General features: G+C 38.3%; 1 protein-coding gene across 4 annotated transcripts in view; it reads right to left on the bottom strand.

Annotated features, from left to right (window-relative positions):
• The window catches only part of OPA1 (OPA1 mitochondrial dynamin like GTPase), a 97,234-nt gene that overhangs the window by 38,364 nt on the left and 44,882 nt on the right, over nucleotides 1–13,988 (bottom strand). For all 4 annotated transcript variants that reach the window (XM_079921577.1, XM_079921578.1, XM_079921579.1 and 1 more), the window contains 4 exons: nucleotides 6,647–6,812; nucleotides 4,256–4,408; nucleotides 2,778–2,886; nucleotides 2,178–2,257 (listed from right to left, as the gene is read on the bottom strand). In XM_079921577.1, coding sequence (XP_079777703.1) covers nucleotides 2,178–2,257; nucleotides 2,778–2,886; nucleotides 4,256–4,408; nucleotides 6,647–6,812 — 508 coding nt within the window. The remainder of the gene's footprint in view (nucleotides 1–2,177; nucleotides 2,258–2,777; nucleotides 2,887–4,255; nucleotides 4,409–6,646; nucleotides 6,813–13,988) is intronic.

The raw sequence follows: 13,988 nt of genomic DNA, 5'->3' as shown, positions 1-13,988 counted from the left end.
CAACTATATTCTCCCACTCTTCCTGCCCTGTTTTACTTCCACCTGTCCACCTGTTCCCACCACGCTGGTTGTTCAGGAGAACACCACTCTCCCATCTATCCTGACCAAGATTTCCATTAGTTTAGCTCAAAGTGAAAATGTTTCAAAGGAATGGTTTTTCCCCAGAAGATTAGGAAAAAGTAACAATATAAAAGCAAAATATAGTTTTCAGAACATGGATTTCTCATCTTTAGCAAAGGACAATCTTAAGTTTCTTTTCCTGCTAAATCCTGCCAACTCAAAAAGAAAAGGAACTGTTACACAGCTATCTAAACTTGCAGTGTGGGACCTAGGGATATTCTCAACTTCTAGAATCTGTTTCTCACTGAAAACTCCGGGTATGAAGTCTAGACCAGTGGTTTTCAACTGGGACTGGGAGGGTTAGAGAGGTTAGAGGAGAGCTTGAGTCGGTGAGTCTGACATGACGCTTTGCTTTGACAGAGAAAACAAAACCTGCGTATACAAACACCTCCCCAGCGGTTCTCCTGTCCCTCCCCTCTACACTCCAAACTATGGCCTCTGTTTGTTTTACAGTCAGACTGAGTCTTACACATGCTGCCCTGATAACCCTAGGAGAAGCTCTTCTCTGAAGGGTTTCCAAATTCCTCTTCTAGGCTACAGATCCTTGCACTGACAGTAAAACTAATTCCTCTGCTTCTCTTGAAGGGATTTCCTATGGGTTCAAGTTCCTGAGAAAGTAACTTACAACCAGGAATCATTCCTCTCTGAGAGTGTTTGGCCAAAGCATATTTACTACTAGTTGCTGAGGCAAGTTCTGCCATCACTGATTGTTCTAGACCTAATTAGGCCTAATTTCACTAAGCCTTAAAGGTCAGACGCCATTTTTCTTTGGAGCTTATCTGCCTTATACCAGTTCTTTCTAATCAATGCCTCTACCTGTCTCAAAGTCAGAAATCTCTGCTGAATCCCCTAGGAATTCTATTCTGAAAGACTGCCTCCTCACAGCCCATGTGTATAGCAGAGATAACTGATGTACTCTGAATACACGCATGACCCAACCACTAACTGTCCATTTCTTCAGCTTCTTTTCAGTCTCTGAGTGACTCATTTTCCCACAAAAATCATATCAGAAAAAAAAAGAGAAGAGGAAGACTGTCCCCTCACTATTTTAAGACAAACTGGGACTTATATCTGATAGATATCTTACAAAACAAGAAATGCATAAAACCAGAAAAACATAGGGTGTTGATTATATAATTAACTCTGTATTTAAAATAAAAACAAAAAAATAAAAAAAGAATAGGAATTATATGTCATTTGGTAATTTTTCATTCTCTTTATCTGCTCTCTCAATACACACACATCTGATGGTCTCATTCTCTAATTACATGGATTCAAGGAAGGAAGAAAGGAAAGTAAATTAGATGCCACCTCTTTTTCTTATTCATTACTTCCTTCATCTATGTATTTTGATTTTATATTCTATTTACCATCTTTTATTTAAGGAATTAACATAAGAAAGAGATGGTGGTGTAAGACTCAATGCTAATAAGAAAAGAAGCCATAACAACAAGGAAAGAATAAAAACAGGTGGGGAGAAGGGGGGGAGGATTTTAATGATTACACATTTTCCCTCTATTTATTCATTTGTAAAGTTATTTATACTTGCCTTTACCATTTTGTTCTTTTAAAGTGATCATTAAATGTTTATAATATGAATTCTATAATTCTACTTCCTGTCTGAATTTTTATGCTTATTTTGTGAACATAGGAGCAAAAAATGCAAAAGGATAAAATAGTTTAAATAGACAGCTAACAGAAAAATCCAGTGATAATAATAGAATAAGGTTTTAAAAAGACATTATATCTTTTATTCTAATCACGTTCATTCTACATCCTCTGAAGTCCCTGTCATTTTTTTCTTCTGTTTATAAATTTAATCTTCATTTTACCTCAAATAGGCACTTGAACAAAGTAATCAACCACTCTTTTTAATAAAAAAAGCTACCTCATATTTTTTCAGACTTTCTTTTGTAGTTTACTGTTTTTTCTAAAGATTTATTGTCTTTTCGAAAGGCTGATATAAAATACTTGAAATTATTAAGTTTGGCTTAGAGGCATTCAGAGGTTATATTTTAATGCCTGAATTAAAATGCCAAAGATTTGTTTGTTTTTACCTGTTCTTGGGTTCGATTCTTCCAGTATAACCACCTCTTTTTCCAATCTGGACCTACCATATTTTCAATTGCATTTTCAGCTAGAAAAATTTAAAAAAAAAATTTTTTTTATTTATCAGGAATTTTATCACTTACCAGGTACATAAATTATAACTAATACTATCTTGCTTTCTTAACCACTTCAAAACACTGTGTCAATATGAAGTCAGTTGAAATAAAGAATAAAACTATATAATTGATATGGTACATATATAAGAAAGCATTTAATTATATATGTTTAGAATCTATGAAAAGTATAATTGCTTATAAAGTTCCCATAAGTATAGTAGCAAACACTAAAATAGTCTGAATTTCAGCTTTTTAGAATATAAGTACATGTAAATATCATGGGTCCAATTTAACACTTTTTTTTTCAATTTAACATTTTTAATAGTTACAAGCAGTTGATCAAAAAATTGCACAAATAATATTCAACTAGGATAGTACTGACAAAGAACTTGAGATGTTAGATTTTTTCTTTTAAACCAATGTTCACTAAAGTTAGATGACTCTTTATCCACTGAGAATACTCAAAACTCAATAACCCATGTCCCTACTTACTATCCTTGAGACGAGCCTGAAGAGCCTCTTCCATAAAGTAAATAGCTGCATCCCATTGCTGTTTATCAGATATGGACCGATCTTCTAAAGCATTGTGCTGAATAACCCTCTGAAACAACAAGGAAAGAAAAACAGCTATTTTGATGGATATCTTGTCATTTTAGTCATTTTAATTCTAATTGACAGCTCAGAAAATATCCAAACTAGCAGATGTATCTACAACAACATAAAAGTATGTCCCTCCCACACAAATGCAGAGGGTCCTATTATCTGCCTGCTTATTTGTCAGCTTTCTGTCTAAAAAATAAAAGTGGAGATTTTCTCCTAGCCCAAATTAAATGAGCTCACCATCGAGAAGACAGCTGGGGGTTGGGGGGTGGGTAGAGAATTACATATTTAACTACATAAAATTACACCCTAGAACCCTGGTATTCAGGAGCTAATGATTCAGATCATCTCTACTGCTTCTTTTTGCCATATGACCTATGTGTTAGCATTTTCAAAAAAGAGAGGAGAAAAAAAAAGCAATAACCATTATCTCACTGTTAACACCAATGGAAAATGTAATGGAAGGAAGCTTAAGAGGTCTAGACAATCATAAGTAAATGTTAGTTATTTATTGTAAGAAAATTGGTTTCCAAATCTTATAGCTTTTGAATTAATGAATGAATGAAAACGGCACCACTCTCTCTCAGTAAGCCAATCTTATTAAGGCATTTAACAAGAATGGATATGGTTTTCAAATATGAAGACAAACATTTCTTTAAAAAAAAACCCTATAATTACGATCAGCCCACAGTGAAATATGCATTTTTAGAAAACTGCTCAGTCTTATCTTTAACAGTTCCTCCCATAACTGTCTGGACAGAGAGGGTGGTTAAAAAAGGTTTGATTAGGTGATGAGAACACTCTACATAACAAAAGATTTATCAGGTGATGAAGGTCAGGAGCCAGGCTTTACAATAAAGACACAATGGGGCTCATATCCCAGCTTTGCCAATGACAACAGAACTGCTTAAGAACAAAATAAAACAATGCTTACAAAATACACAGAGTTTCTGGTACCTTGTAAGCATCCAACACACGGTAGTTAGCATTATGATTTTAGGAATCTAACATTTTGACTCAACTCCACTGAAAACCAATGCATCTAATTCTTTTTACCACTGAGGGTAAAATGAGAAGCAGCTATCCGTAGTTCAGGCCCATGTAAATTCTGTGGAAGTTTATAGAAACCTGTTTATTGCAAGGTCTGATTTTCTTCTGAAATGATAGCCAAGAAAGAAATAGCAGAGGGCGATTTTAGAAGGGCAGAAAAACGTCAAAAGGCCGATTATATTTTGTAAATCTATTTCTTTCCTTATTTTCAATTCAGAACCTAATTTAAACAGTCATATAAAAATATTCTATAAAAGAATATCAATTTGAGAAATTATATAAAAAAATGAGGCTGGCACCCTAATATACAAACGACATACCAAGCTGTCCTCTGCAAAATCATTCCACTTGTGGCGTTTAATAGTTTCTTCCTTAACAGCCTCTTTAAGTTTATCAAATATGTCATCATGCTCTTTTCCTTTCGGTTCTGTCATGAAGCGGGAAAATTCTTCTTGTAGGGTCTCCCAAGCAACCTAGAATGATTTAAAAGAAAAAAGCTGCACCTATATTGCACACTTTCATTTAATGTGTAACAAGAAAAATAAACACATGAATTTAAGCCAAGTAGATGTGATAAATCAGTTAATCAGAAAATACATATGAAATCACATTTTTAAAAAAAGGTATAGCAAATATAAACTCTGCCCTCAAGAGCTCATACTGGTAGCTGGTGGAATAGACTTGGCCTCCTGTTTCGCTACACATACACAGCATCTCAAATTAAAAAAAAAAAATAGTAACCAACATTTAAAAACTGAGAGACTTCCTATAAAATCCATGTTTCCAGCCTCGCTTGAACCACCTGGCAACACTGGGCCCATGTTCCTGCACACCTTCGCCTGCTGGAGCTAAACAGGAGCTGCCTGTCCCTTCAGAGAAGGCATGCAGGCCACATCAGCCACCAGACTCGGTTCACTTACTTATTTACTTCACTCTCTACAACATCTGAGTTTGCCTGCCTCTTCCATACTGTAAAAAGTTTAAAATTTCTTAATGATTTAGTTTTTTCACATCTTTGCCCTTATGCAAATATATGAGGTAATGTGTCAATACTTTCGAACACACGTGAGCATTATTCAGCCTTGTACTATTGCTAATTCCCAATTATCTGAACAGTGAAAGGAGAGCACAGTGTCAAAATCAATTAAGAACTAAACCTACTTAGGACTAAGTGGGCTAGTTAATATTGTATTTTATATCTAGCCCTCTTCGTTTTAAACATTAAGAAATTATGGCATAAAGAAAGGTGACTGTCCAAGAATATAGAGGGAGGTATTAAAATCTGTTTCCTGGCCTTCAGCAGGTTCACATCTTTCTACCACACCTATGTGTGAAGCGAGAAAGCAGCAAAAGACAGAATCACTTGCCATTTTTATGATTACTTCTGCTGCTTGAACCTTAGGATATGAAAATATGCTACCATGGGACAGGGTCCAGAAAAATGTTAGAGCCAGTAGTGAGGAGAAGTGGCAGCAGCTCTTTCATTACTTTAGGGGGAAATGTGTCAAGACCAGGGGTCAGCAACATGGAGCTTAGCTAGAGTGGCTGTAAGAGTTCTTAGAAAAAGAGACTTGAGGAAATTGAGAAAAGAGATAAAGAAGCAAGGACTGGAAGGATAGGAAAGGGGTAAAATACACCTGAATAATTTAGACACTGACATTTTGTTTCTAAGGTAGGTATGAAAAACAAAAAAAATTTTTTTTTTTGCAGTACACGGGCCTCTCACTGTTGTGGCCTCTCCCGTTGAGGAGCACAGGCTCCGGACGCACAGGCTCAGCGGCCATGGCCCACGGGCCCAGCCACTCCGTGGCATGTGGGATCCTCCCAGACCAGGACACGAACCCGTGTCCCCTGCATCGGCCGGCAGACTCTCAACCACTGCGCCACCAGGGAAGCCCCCCAAATTATTTTTAACACGGATTCTAATTTTGTGAGCAACTTCACACCGAAGCAAAGGACACACTGGCTCTTATCTACAACAATCGTTCTTCAGAGTAATGTGCCTGGCAAGATCAACTTGGATGATGATCATAATCATCATAATAGCAGCTGGCATTTACCAAATGGTTACTATGGAGCAGATACTGTCTAAGTATTCTACATATGTTAACTCCTTGACTCCTCACAACAATTTATGATGTAGGCAACACTTTCATCCTTATTTTATAAATGAGAAAACAGGAAGGTTATTAAGCAAACAGCCCAAGGATCGCATAGCTACAAAGTGGTAGAGCCAAGATACATGGGTATCAGAAATGCTTTCTCTAAGATACTTGCTTACAATTCCTAGTCTAACCCTCTGGCAGGGTCCTAACTAAGGAAATAATTATTTAAGTAAAATTGAGCCCTGCATAAAATCAACAAATAAAATGTTTCATCCATTAAACATTTTCCTTATGGAATCTCTAACTACAGAGGAAGTTAAAAATATTTCACATTCAAACAAATTTTGCCAGTTTTGTTAAATGCTACCTTTGGAAGGAGAACCAGTACCCTCAGACCAACACCATACCAATTAGTAAATTTTTTTGACAGTAGTAACTGGTAGGAGCATTAAGGTTAATCCCAATAGAGATTAGGAATAAAGAATAAAAGGAGCATAAGGACCAAAGAGAAAGATAGTGGCTGTGATAGGAATAAAACCTAAAATTCACAGCTCCTAATCCCTTCACATAATGCTTCTTACCCATTTAATTAAATTATATCCTAACCTCGACTGCTTTATTAGGAAGCTGCTTATCAGTCCACTGTTTAAGCTTGATATCCACTGTCGTATTAAAAGTTCCAGAATTCATGGTCTGTGCAGCTGGAAGATAGATGTTTTCAATCACATGAGTTGATACTCTTTCCCACAAAGACTGCTGAAGGATTTCCTCCCTGAAATTAAAAAAAAAAAGTTCCAAGAACACCAAATTCAAATATTAAGCTTTTATAAACAGCTTTATTGAAGTATCAACTTACAATAAATTGTACATATTTAAAGTTCTGATATATGTACATGCCTATGTACCACCGCAATCAAGATAATGAACCTTTTCATCATCCTCGAAAGTTGTAACCACTGGATTTACTTTCTGTCACTACAGCTTAGTTTATTTTCTACAACTTAACATAAATGCAGTCATGTAGCATGTACTCTTATTTTCTCTGTCCTCTTTCATCAGCATAATTACTTTGAGATTCATCCATGTTGTTGTGTATATTAATATTTCATTTCCTTTTTTGCTGAGTAATATTCCATTGCATAAATTTGTTTACTTATTCACCTGCTGACGGACATTTGGGCTGTTTCCAGTTGCAGGCTACCACAAATAAAGCTGCTATGAGCATTCATGTACAAGTCTTTGTATGACATATGCTCTTGTGCCTCTTGGGCAAATATCTAGGAGTGGAATGGCTGGATCATATAGTAATTTTATATTTAACTTTATAAGATACTGCCAAAATGTTTTCCAAATCGGTTGAACCATTTGACATTCCCACCAGAGGAGTATGAGAGTTCTAGATCCTCTACATCTTGCCAACATTTGGTATGATTAGTCATTTTCATTTTTGTCACTGTAATAGGTTTACAGTGGTATCTCATTATGGTTTTAATTTGCATTTCCCTAATGACTAGTAATTCCAAGTATCTTTTTATGTGTTCATTTACCTAATATTAATACATACTTTATATGTGTTGACTGTGAAGTAGAGTCCAAGACTGTAAACTTCTTGGTATGATTTTAACAATTTATCAGACCACAGCACAAAGCACAGAGACATTATGGGATATTGCTAGGTAAAATTGTTCAACATTTCATGATAACATAAAGGATGAATAATCAAGCTGAAAATTCTACCTTTTATAAGACATCTTACAAGAATACGGTTCTCTAAATAGAATAAAGAAAACTACTTCAATCAAGAAAAAATCTGAAATCTCTAGAAAATATTTATTTGGCTTCTCCCAAACTAATCTTTACTGTTATACAGTGCTAAAACATACAAAAACACCATGTTTATCAAATGATCAGTCTTAGGAGTAACCTCACCTTTTAGGATGCAGTTACAAAGCTCAGGGCAACAGAAACACCCCTTTCTGTCCAAAAGCCAAACTGCACTTTTCTTGGGTGAGGAGAGCCAACACTTCCTGCCATGCAAGTTGACTCATACTCACTCAATATTTTGTGTAAAATTAAGTCTATTGGGTCAATGAGCTTAGCTGCAGGTCTTCCCTTGCTAATTTTCAGGTCTTTTTTCCCTTACAACCAGAAAACAAAAGAGTATGGGAGGGAGGACAAAACACGTGAGGAAGATAGTGGTATAAACATACAGTTGTAAAATAAATAAGTCATGGGATGTAATATACAGCATGAAGACCATGACCAATAATATTGTAATAACTTTGTATGGGGACAGATGGTTACTAGACTTATCGTGATGACACTTCCATAATGTATGCAATTGTCAAATCACTATGTAAAGGAGGAGCTTCAAGATGGCGGAAGAGTAAGATGCGGAGATCACCTTCCTCCCCACCAATACATCAGAAGTACATCTACATGTGGAACAACTCCTACAGAACACCTACTGAACGCTGGCAGAAGACCTCTGACCTCCCAAAAGGCAAGAAACTCCCTATGTACCTGGGTAGGGCAATGAAAAAAGAAAAATCAGAGACAAAAGAATAGGGACGGGACCTGCACCAATGGGAGGGAGCTGGGAAGGAGGAAAGGTTTCCACACACTAGGAAGCCCCTTCGTGGGTGGAGACTGAGAGTGGCGGAGGGGGGAAGCTTCGGAGCCACAGAGGAGAGCGCAGCAGCACGGGTGCGGAGGGCAAAGGGGAGAGATTCCCCCACAGAGGATCAGAGCCGACCAGCACTCACCAGCCCGAGAGGCTTGTCTGCTCACCCGCCGGGACGGGCGGGGGCTGGGAGCTGAGGCTCGGGCTTCGGTCGGAGCACCGGGAGAGGACTGGGGTTGGCGGCGTGAACACAGCCTGCAGGGGGTTAGTGCGCCACGGCTGGCCGGGAGGGAGTCCGGGGAAAAGTCTGGACCTGCCGAAGAGGCAAGAGGCTTTTTCTTCCCTCGTTGTTTCCTGGTGCGCGAGGAGAGGGGATTCAGAGCGCTACTTAAAGAAGCTCCAGAGACTGGCATGAGCCGCGGCTAAAAGCGCGGACCCCAGAGACGGGCATGAGACGCTAAGGCTGCTGCTGCCGCCACCAAGAAGCCTGTGTGCGAGCACAGGTCACTATCCACACCTGCCCTGCCAGTAGCCTGTGCAGCCCGCCGCTGCCAGGGTCCTGGGATCCAGGGACAACTTCCCCGGGAGAACACAGGGCGAGCCTCTGGCTGGTGCAACGTCACGCCGGCCTCTGCCACCGCAGGCTCACCCCGCCTCCGTGCCCCTTCCCCGCCCGCCCCCACCCCCGGCCTGAGTGAGCCAGAGCCCCTGAAGCAGCTGCTCCGTTAACACTGTCCTGTCTGAGCGAAGAACTGACGCCCTCAGGCGACCTACACGCAGAAGCGGGGCCAAATCCAAAGTTGAACCCCGGGAGCTGTGGGAACAAAAAAGAGAAAGGGAAATCTCTCCCAGCAGCCTCAGGAGCAGCAGATTAAATCTCCACAATCAACTTGATGTACCCTGCAACTGTGGAATACCTGAATAGGCAACAAATCATCCCAAAGTGAGGAGGTGGACTTTGGGGGCAACGATATATATATATTTTTTCCCGTTTTCCCTTTTTGTTTGTGTGTATGTGTATGCTTCTGTGTGTGATTTTGTCTGTATAGCTTTGCTTTTACCATTTGTCCTAGGGTTCTGTCTGTCCGTTGTTTTTTTTAATTACTTAAGAAAACGTTTTTTCTTAATAATTATTTTTTCTTTTAATAACTTTATTTTATCTTCTTCTTTTTTTCTATTTTTCTCCCTTTTATTCAGAGCTGTATGGAGGACAGGCTCTTTGGTGCTCCAGCTAGGCATCAGGGCTGTGCCACTGAGGTGGGAGAGCCAAGTTCAGGACACTGGTCCACAAGAGACCTCCCAGCTCCACATAATATTAAACAGTGAAAATCTCCCAGCGATCTCCATCTCAAAGCCAAGACCCAGCTCCACTCAACGACCAGCAGGATACAGTGCTGGACATCCTATGCCAAACAACTAGCAAGACAGGAACACAACGCTATCCATTAGCACAGAGGCTGCCTAAAATCATAATAAGGCTACAGACACCCCAAAACACACCACCAGACGTGGTGCTGCCCACCAGAAACACAAGATCCAGCCTCATCCACCAGAACACAGGCACTAGTCCCCTCCACCAGGAAGACTACACAACCCACTGAACCAATCTTAGCCACTGGGGACAGACATCAAAAACAACGGGAACTATGAACCTGCAGCCTGCAAAAAGGAGACCCCAAACACAGTAAGATAAGCAAAATGAGAAGACAGAAAAACACACAGCAGATGAAGGAGCAACATAAAAACCCACCAGACCTAACAAATGAAGAGGAAATAGGCAGTCTACCTGAAAAAGAATTCAGAATAATGATAGTAAAGATGATCCAAAATCTTGGAAATAGCATACACAAAATGCAAGAAACATTTAACAAGGGCCTAGAAGAACTAAAGATGAAACAAACAACGATGAACAACACAATAAATGAAATTAAAAATACTCTAGGTGGGATCAATAGCAGAATAACTGAGGCAGAAGAACGGATAAGTGACCTGGAAGACAAAATAGTGGAAATAACTACTGCAGAGCAGAAAAAAGAAAAAAGAATGAAAAGAACTGAGGACAGACTCAGAGACCTCTGGGACACCATTAAACACACCAACATTCGAACTATAGGGGTCCCGGAAGAAGAAGAGATAAAGAAAGGGACTCAGAAAATATCTGAAGAGATTATAGATGAAAACTTCCCTAATATGGGAAAGGAAATAGTTAATCAAGCCCAGGAAGCACAGAGAGTCCCATACAGGATAATTCCAAGGAGAAACACGCCAAGACACATATTAATCAAACTATCAAAAATTAAATACAAGGAACAAATATTAAAAGCAGCAAGGGAAAAACAACAAGTAACCCATAGGGGAATCCCCATAAGGTCAACAGCTGATCTTTCAGCAGAAACTCTGCAAGCCAGAAGGGAGTGTCAGGACATATTTAAAGTGATGAAAGAGAAAAACCTACAACCAAGATTACTCTACTCAGCAAGAATCTCATTCAGATTTGACAGAGAAATTAAAAGCTCTACAGACAAGCAAAAGCTGAGAGAATTCAGCACCACCAAACCAGCTTTACAACAAATGCTGAAGGAACTTCTCTAGGCAGGAAACACAAGAGAAGGAAAAGACCTACAATAACAAACACAAAGCAATTAAGAAAATGGTAATAGGAACATGCATATCGATAATTACCTTAAATGTAAATGGATTAAATGCTCCAACCAAAAGACAAACACTGGCTGAATGGATACAAAAACAAGACCCGTATATATGCTGTCTACAAGAGACCCACTTCAGACCTAGGGACACATACAGACTGAAAGTGAGGGGATGAAAAAAGATATTCAATGCAAATGGAAATCAAAAGCAAGCTGGCGTAGCAATTCTCATATCAGACAAAAGAGATGTTAAAATAAAAAGCATTACAAGAGACAAAGAAGGACAATACATAATGGTCAAGGGATCAGTCCAAGAAGATGTAACAATTGTAAATACTGATGCACTCAACATAGGAGCACCTCAATACATAAGGCAAATACTAACAACCATAAAAGGGGAAATCGACAGTAACACAATTATAGTAGGGAACTTTAACACCCCACATTCACCAATGCACAGATCATCTAAAATGAAAATAAATAAGGAAACACAAGCTTGAAATGATACATTAAACAAGATGGACTTAATTGATATTTATAGGACATTCCATCCAAAAACAATACACATTCTTCTCAAGTGCTCATGGAACATTCTCCAGGATAGATCACATCTTGGGTCACAAATCAAGCCTTGGTAAATTTAAGAAAATGGAAATCGTATCAAGTATCTTTTTCAACCACAACGCTATGAGACTACATATCAATTACAGGAAAAGACCTGTAAGAAATACAAACACATGGAGGCTAAACAACACACTACTTAATAACCAAGAGGTCACTGAAGAAATGAAAGAGGAAATCAAAACATACCTAGAAACAAATGACAATGAAAACACAACAACCCAAAACCTATGGGATGCAGCAAAAGCAGTTCTAAGAGGGAAGTTTATAGCTATACAAGCCTATCTTAAGAAACAAGAAACATCTCAAATAAACAACCTAACCTTATACCTAAAGCAATTAGAGAAAGAAGAACAAAAAAACCCCAAAATTAGCAGAAGGAAAGAAATCATAAAGATAAGATCAGAAATAAATGAAAAAGAAATGAAGGAAAAGATAGCAAAGATCAATAAGACTAAAAGTTGGTTCTTTGAGAAGATAAACAAAATTGATAAACCATTAGCCAGGGGAGAAGACTCAAATCAATAGCATTAGAAATGCAAAAGGAGAAGTAACAACTGACACTGCAGAAATACAAAGGATCATGAGAGATTACTATAAGCAACTCTAATGCCAATAAACTGGACAACCTGGAAGAAATGGACAAATTCTTAAAAATGCACAACCTGCTGAGACTGAAGCAGGAAGAAATAGAAAGTATGAACAGACCAATCACAAGCACTGAAATTGAAACTGTGATTAAAAATCTTCCAACAAACAAAAGCCAAGGACCAGATGGCTTCACAGGCGAATTCTATCAAACATTTAGAGAAGAGCTAACACCTATCCTTCTCAAACTCTTCCAAATATAGCAGAGGTAGGAACACTCCCAAACTCATTCTATGAGGCCACCATCACTCTGATACCAAAACCAGATAAAGATATCACAAAGAAAGAAAACTACAGGCCAATATCACTGATGAACATAGATACAAAAATCCTCAACAAAATACTAGCAAACACTATCCAACAGCACATTAATAGGATCATACACCATGATCAAGTGGGGTTTATCTCAGGAATGCAAGGATTCTTCAGTATACGCAAAACAATCAATGTGATAAACCATATTAACAAACTGAAGGAGAAAAACCATATGATCATCTCAACAGATGCAGAGAAAGCTTTTGACAATATTCAACACCCATTTATGATAAAAACCCTGCAGAAAGTAGGCATAGAGGGAACTTCCTTCAACATAATAGAGGCCATACATGACAAACCCACAGCCAACATCATTCTCAATGGTGAAAAACTGAAACCATTTCCACTAAGATCAGGAACAAGACAGGTTGCCCACTCTCACCACTATTATTCAACATAGTTTTGGAAGTTTTAGCCACAGCAATCAGCGAAGAAAAAGAAATAAAAGGAATCCAAATTGGAAAAGAAGAAGTAAAGCTGTCACTGTTTGCAGATGACACGATACTATACATAAAGAATCCTAAAGATGCTACCAGAAAACTACTAGAGCTAATCAATGAATTTGGTAAAGTAGCAGGATACAAAGTTAATGCACAGAAACCTCTTGCATTCCTACACACTAATGATGAAAAATGTGAAAGTGAAATTAAGGAAACACTCCCATTTACCACTGCAACAAAAAGAATAAAATATCTAGGAATAAACCTACCTAAGGAGATGAAAGACCTGTATGCAGAAAATTATAAGACACTGATTAAAGAAATTAAAAATGATACAAATAGATGGAGAGATATACCATGTTCTTGGATTGGAACAACCAACACTGTGAAAATGACTCTACTACCCAAAGCAATCTACAGATTCAACGCAATCCCTATCAAACTACCACTGGCATTTTTCACAGAACTAGAACAAAAAATTTCACAATTTGTATGGAAACACAAAAGACTCCAAATAGCCAAAGCAATCTTGAGAAAGAAAAACGGAGGTGGAGGAATCAGGCTCCCTGACTTCAGACTACACTACAAAGCTACAGTAATCTAGACAGTATGGTACTGGCACAAAAACAGAAATATAGATGAGTGGAACAGGA

Source organism: Stenella coeruleoalba, assembly GCF_951394435.1.
Source record: "Stenella coeruleoalba genome assembly, chromosome: 5".
Lineage (NCBI taxonomy): Eukaryota > Metazoa > Chordata > Mammalia > Artiodactyla > Delphinidae > Stenella > Stenella coeruleoalba.
Note: the sequence above shows the minus strand (reverse complement) of the source record. Positions and strands in the feature narration are given on the sequence as shown.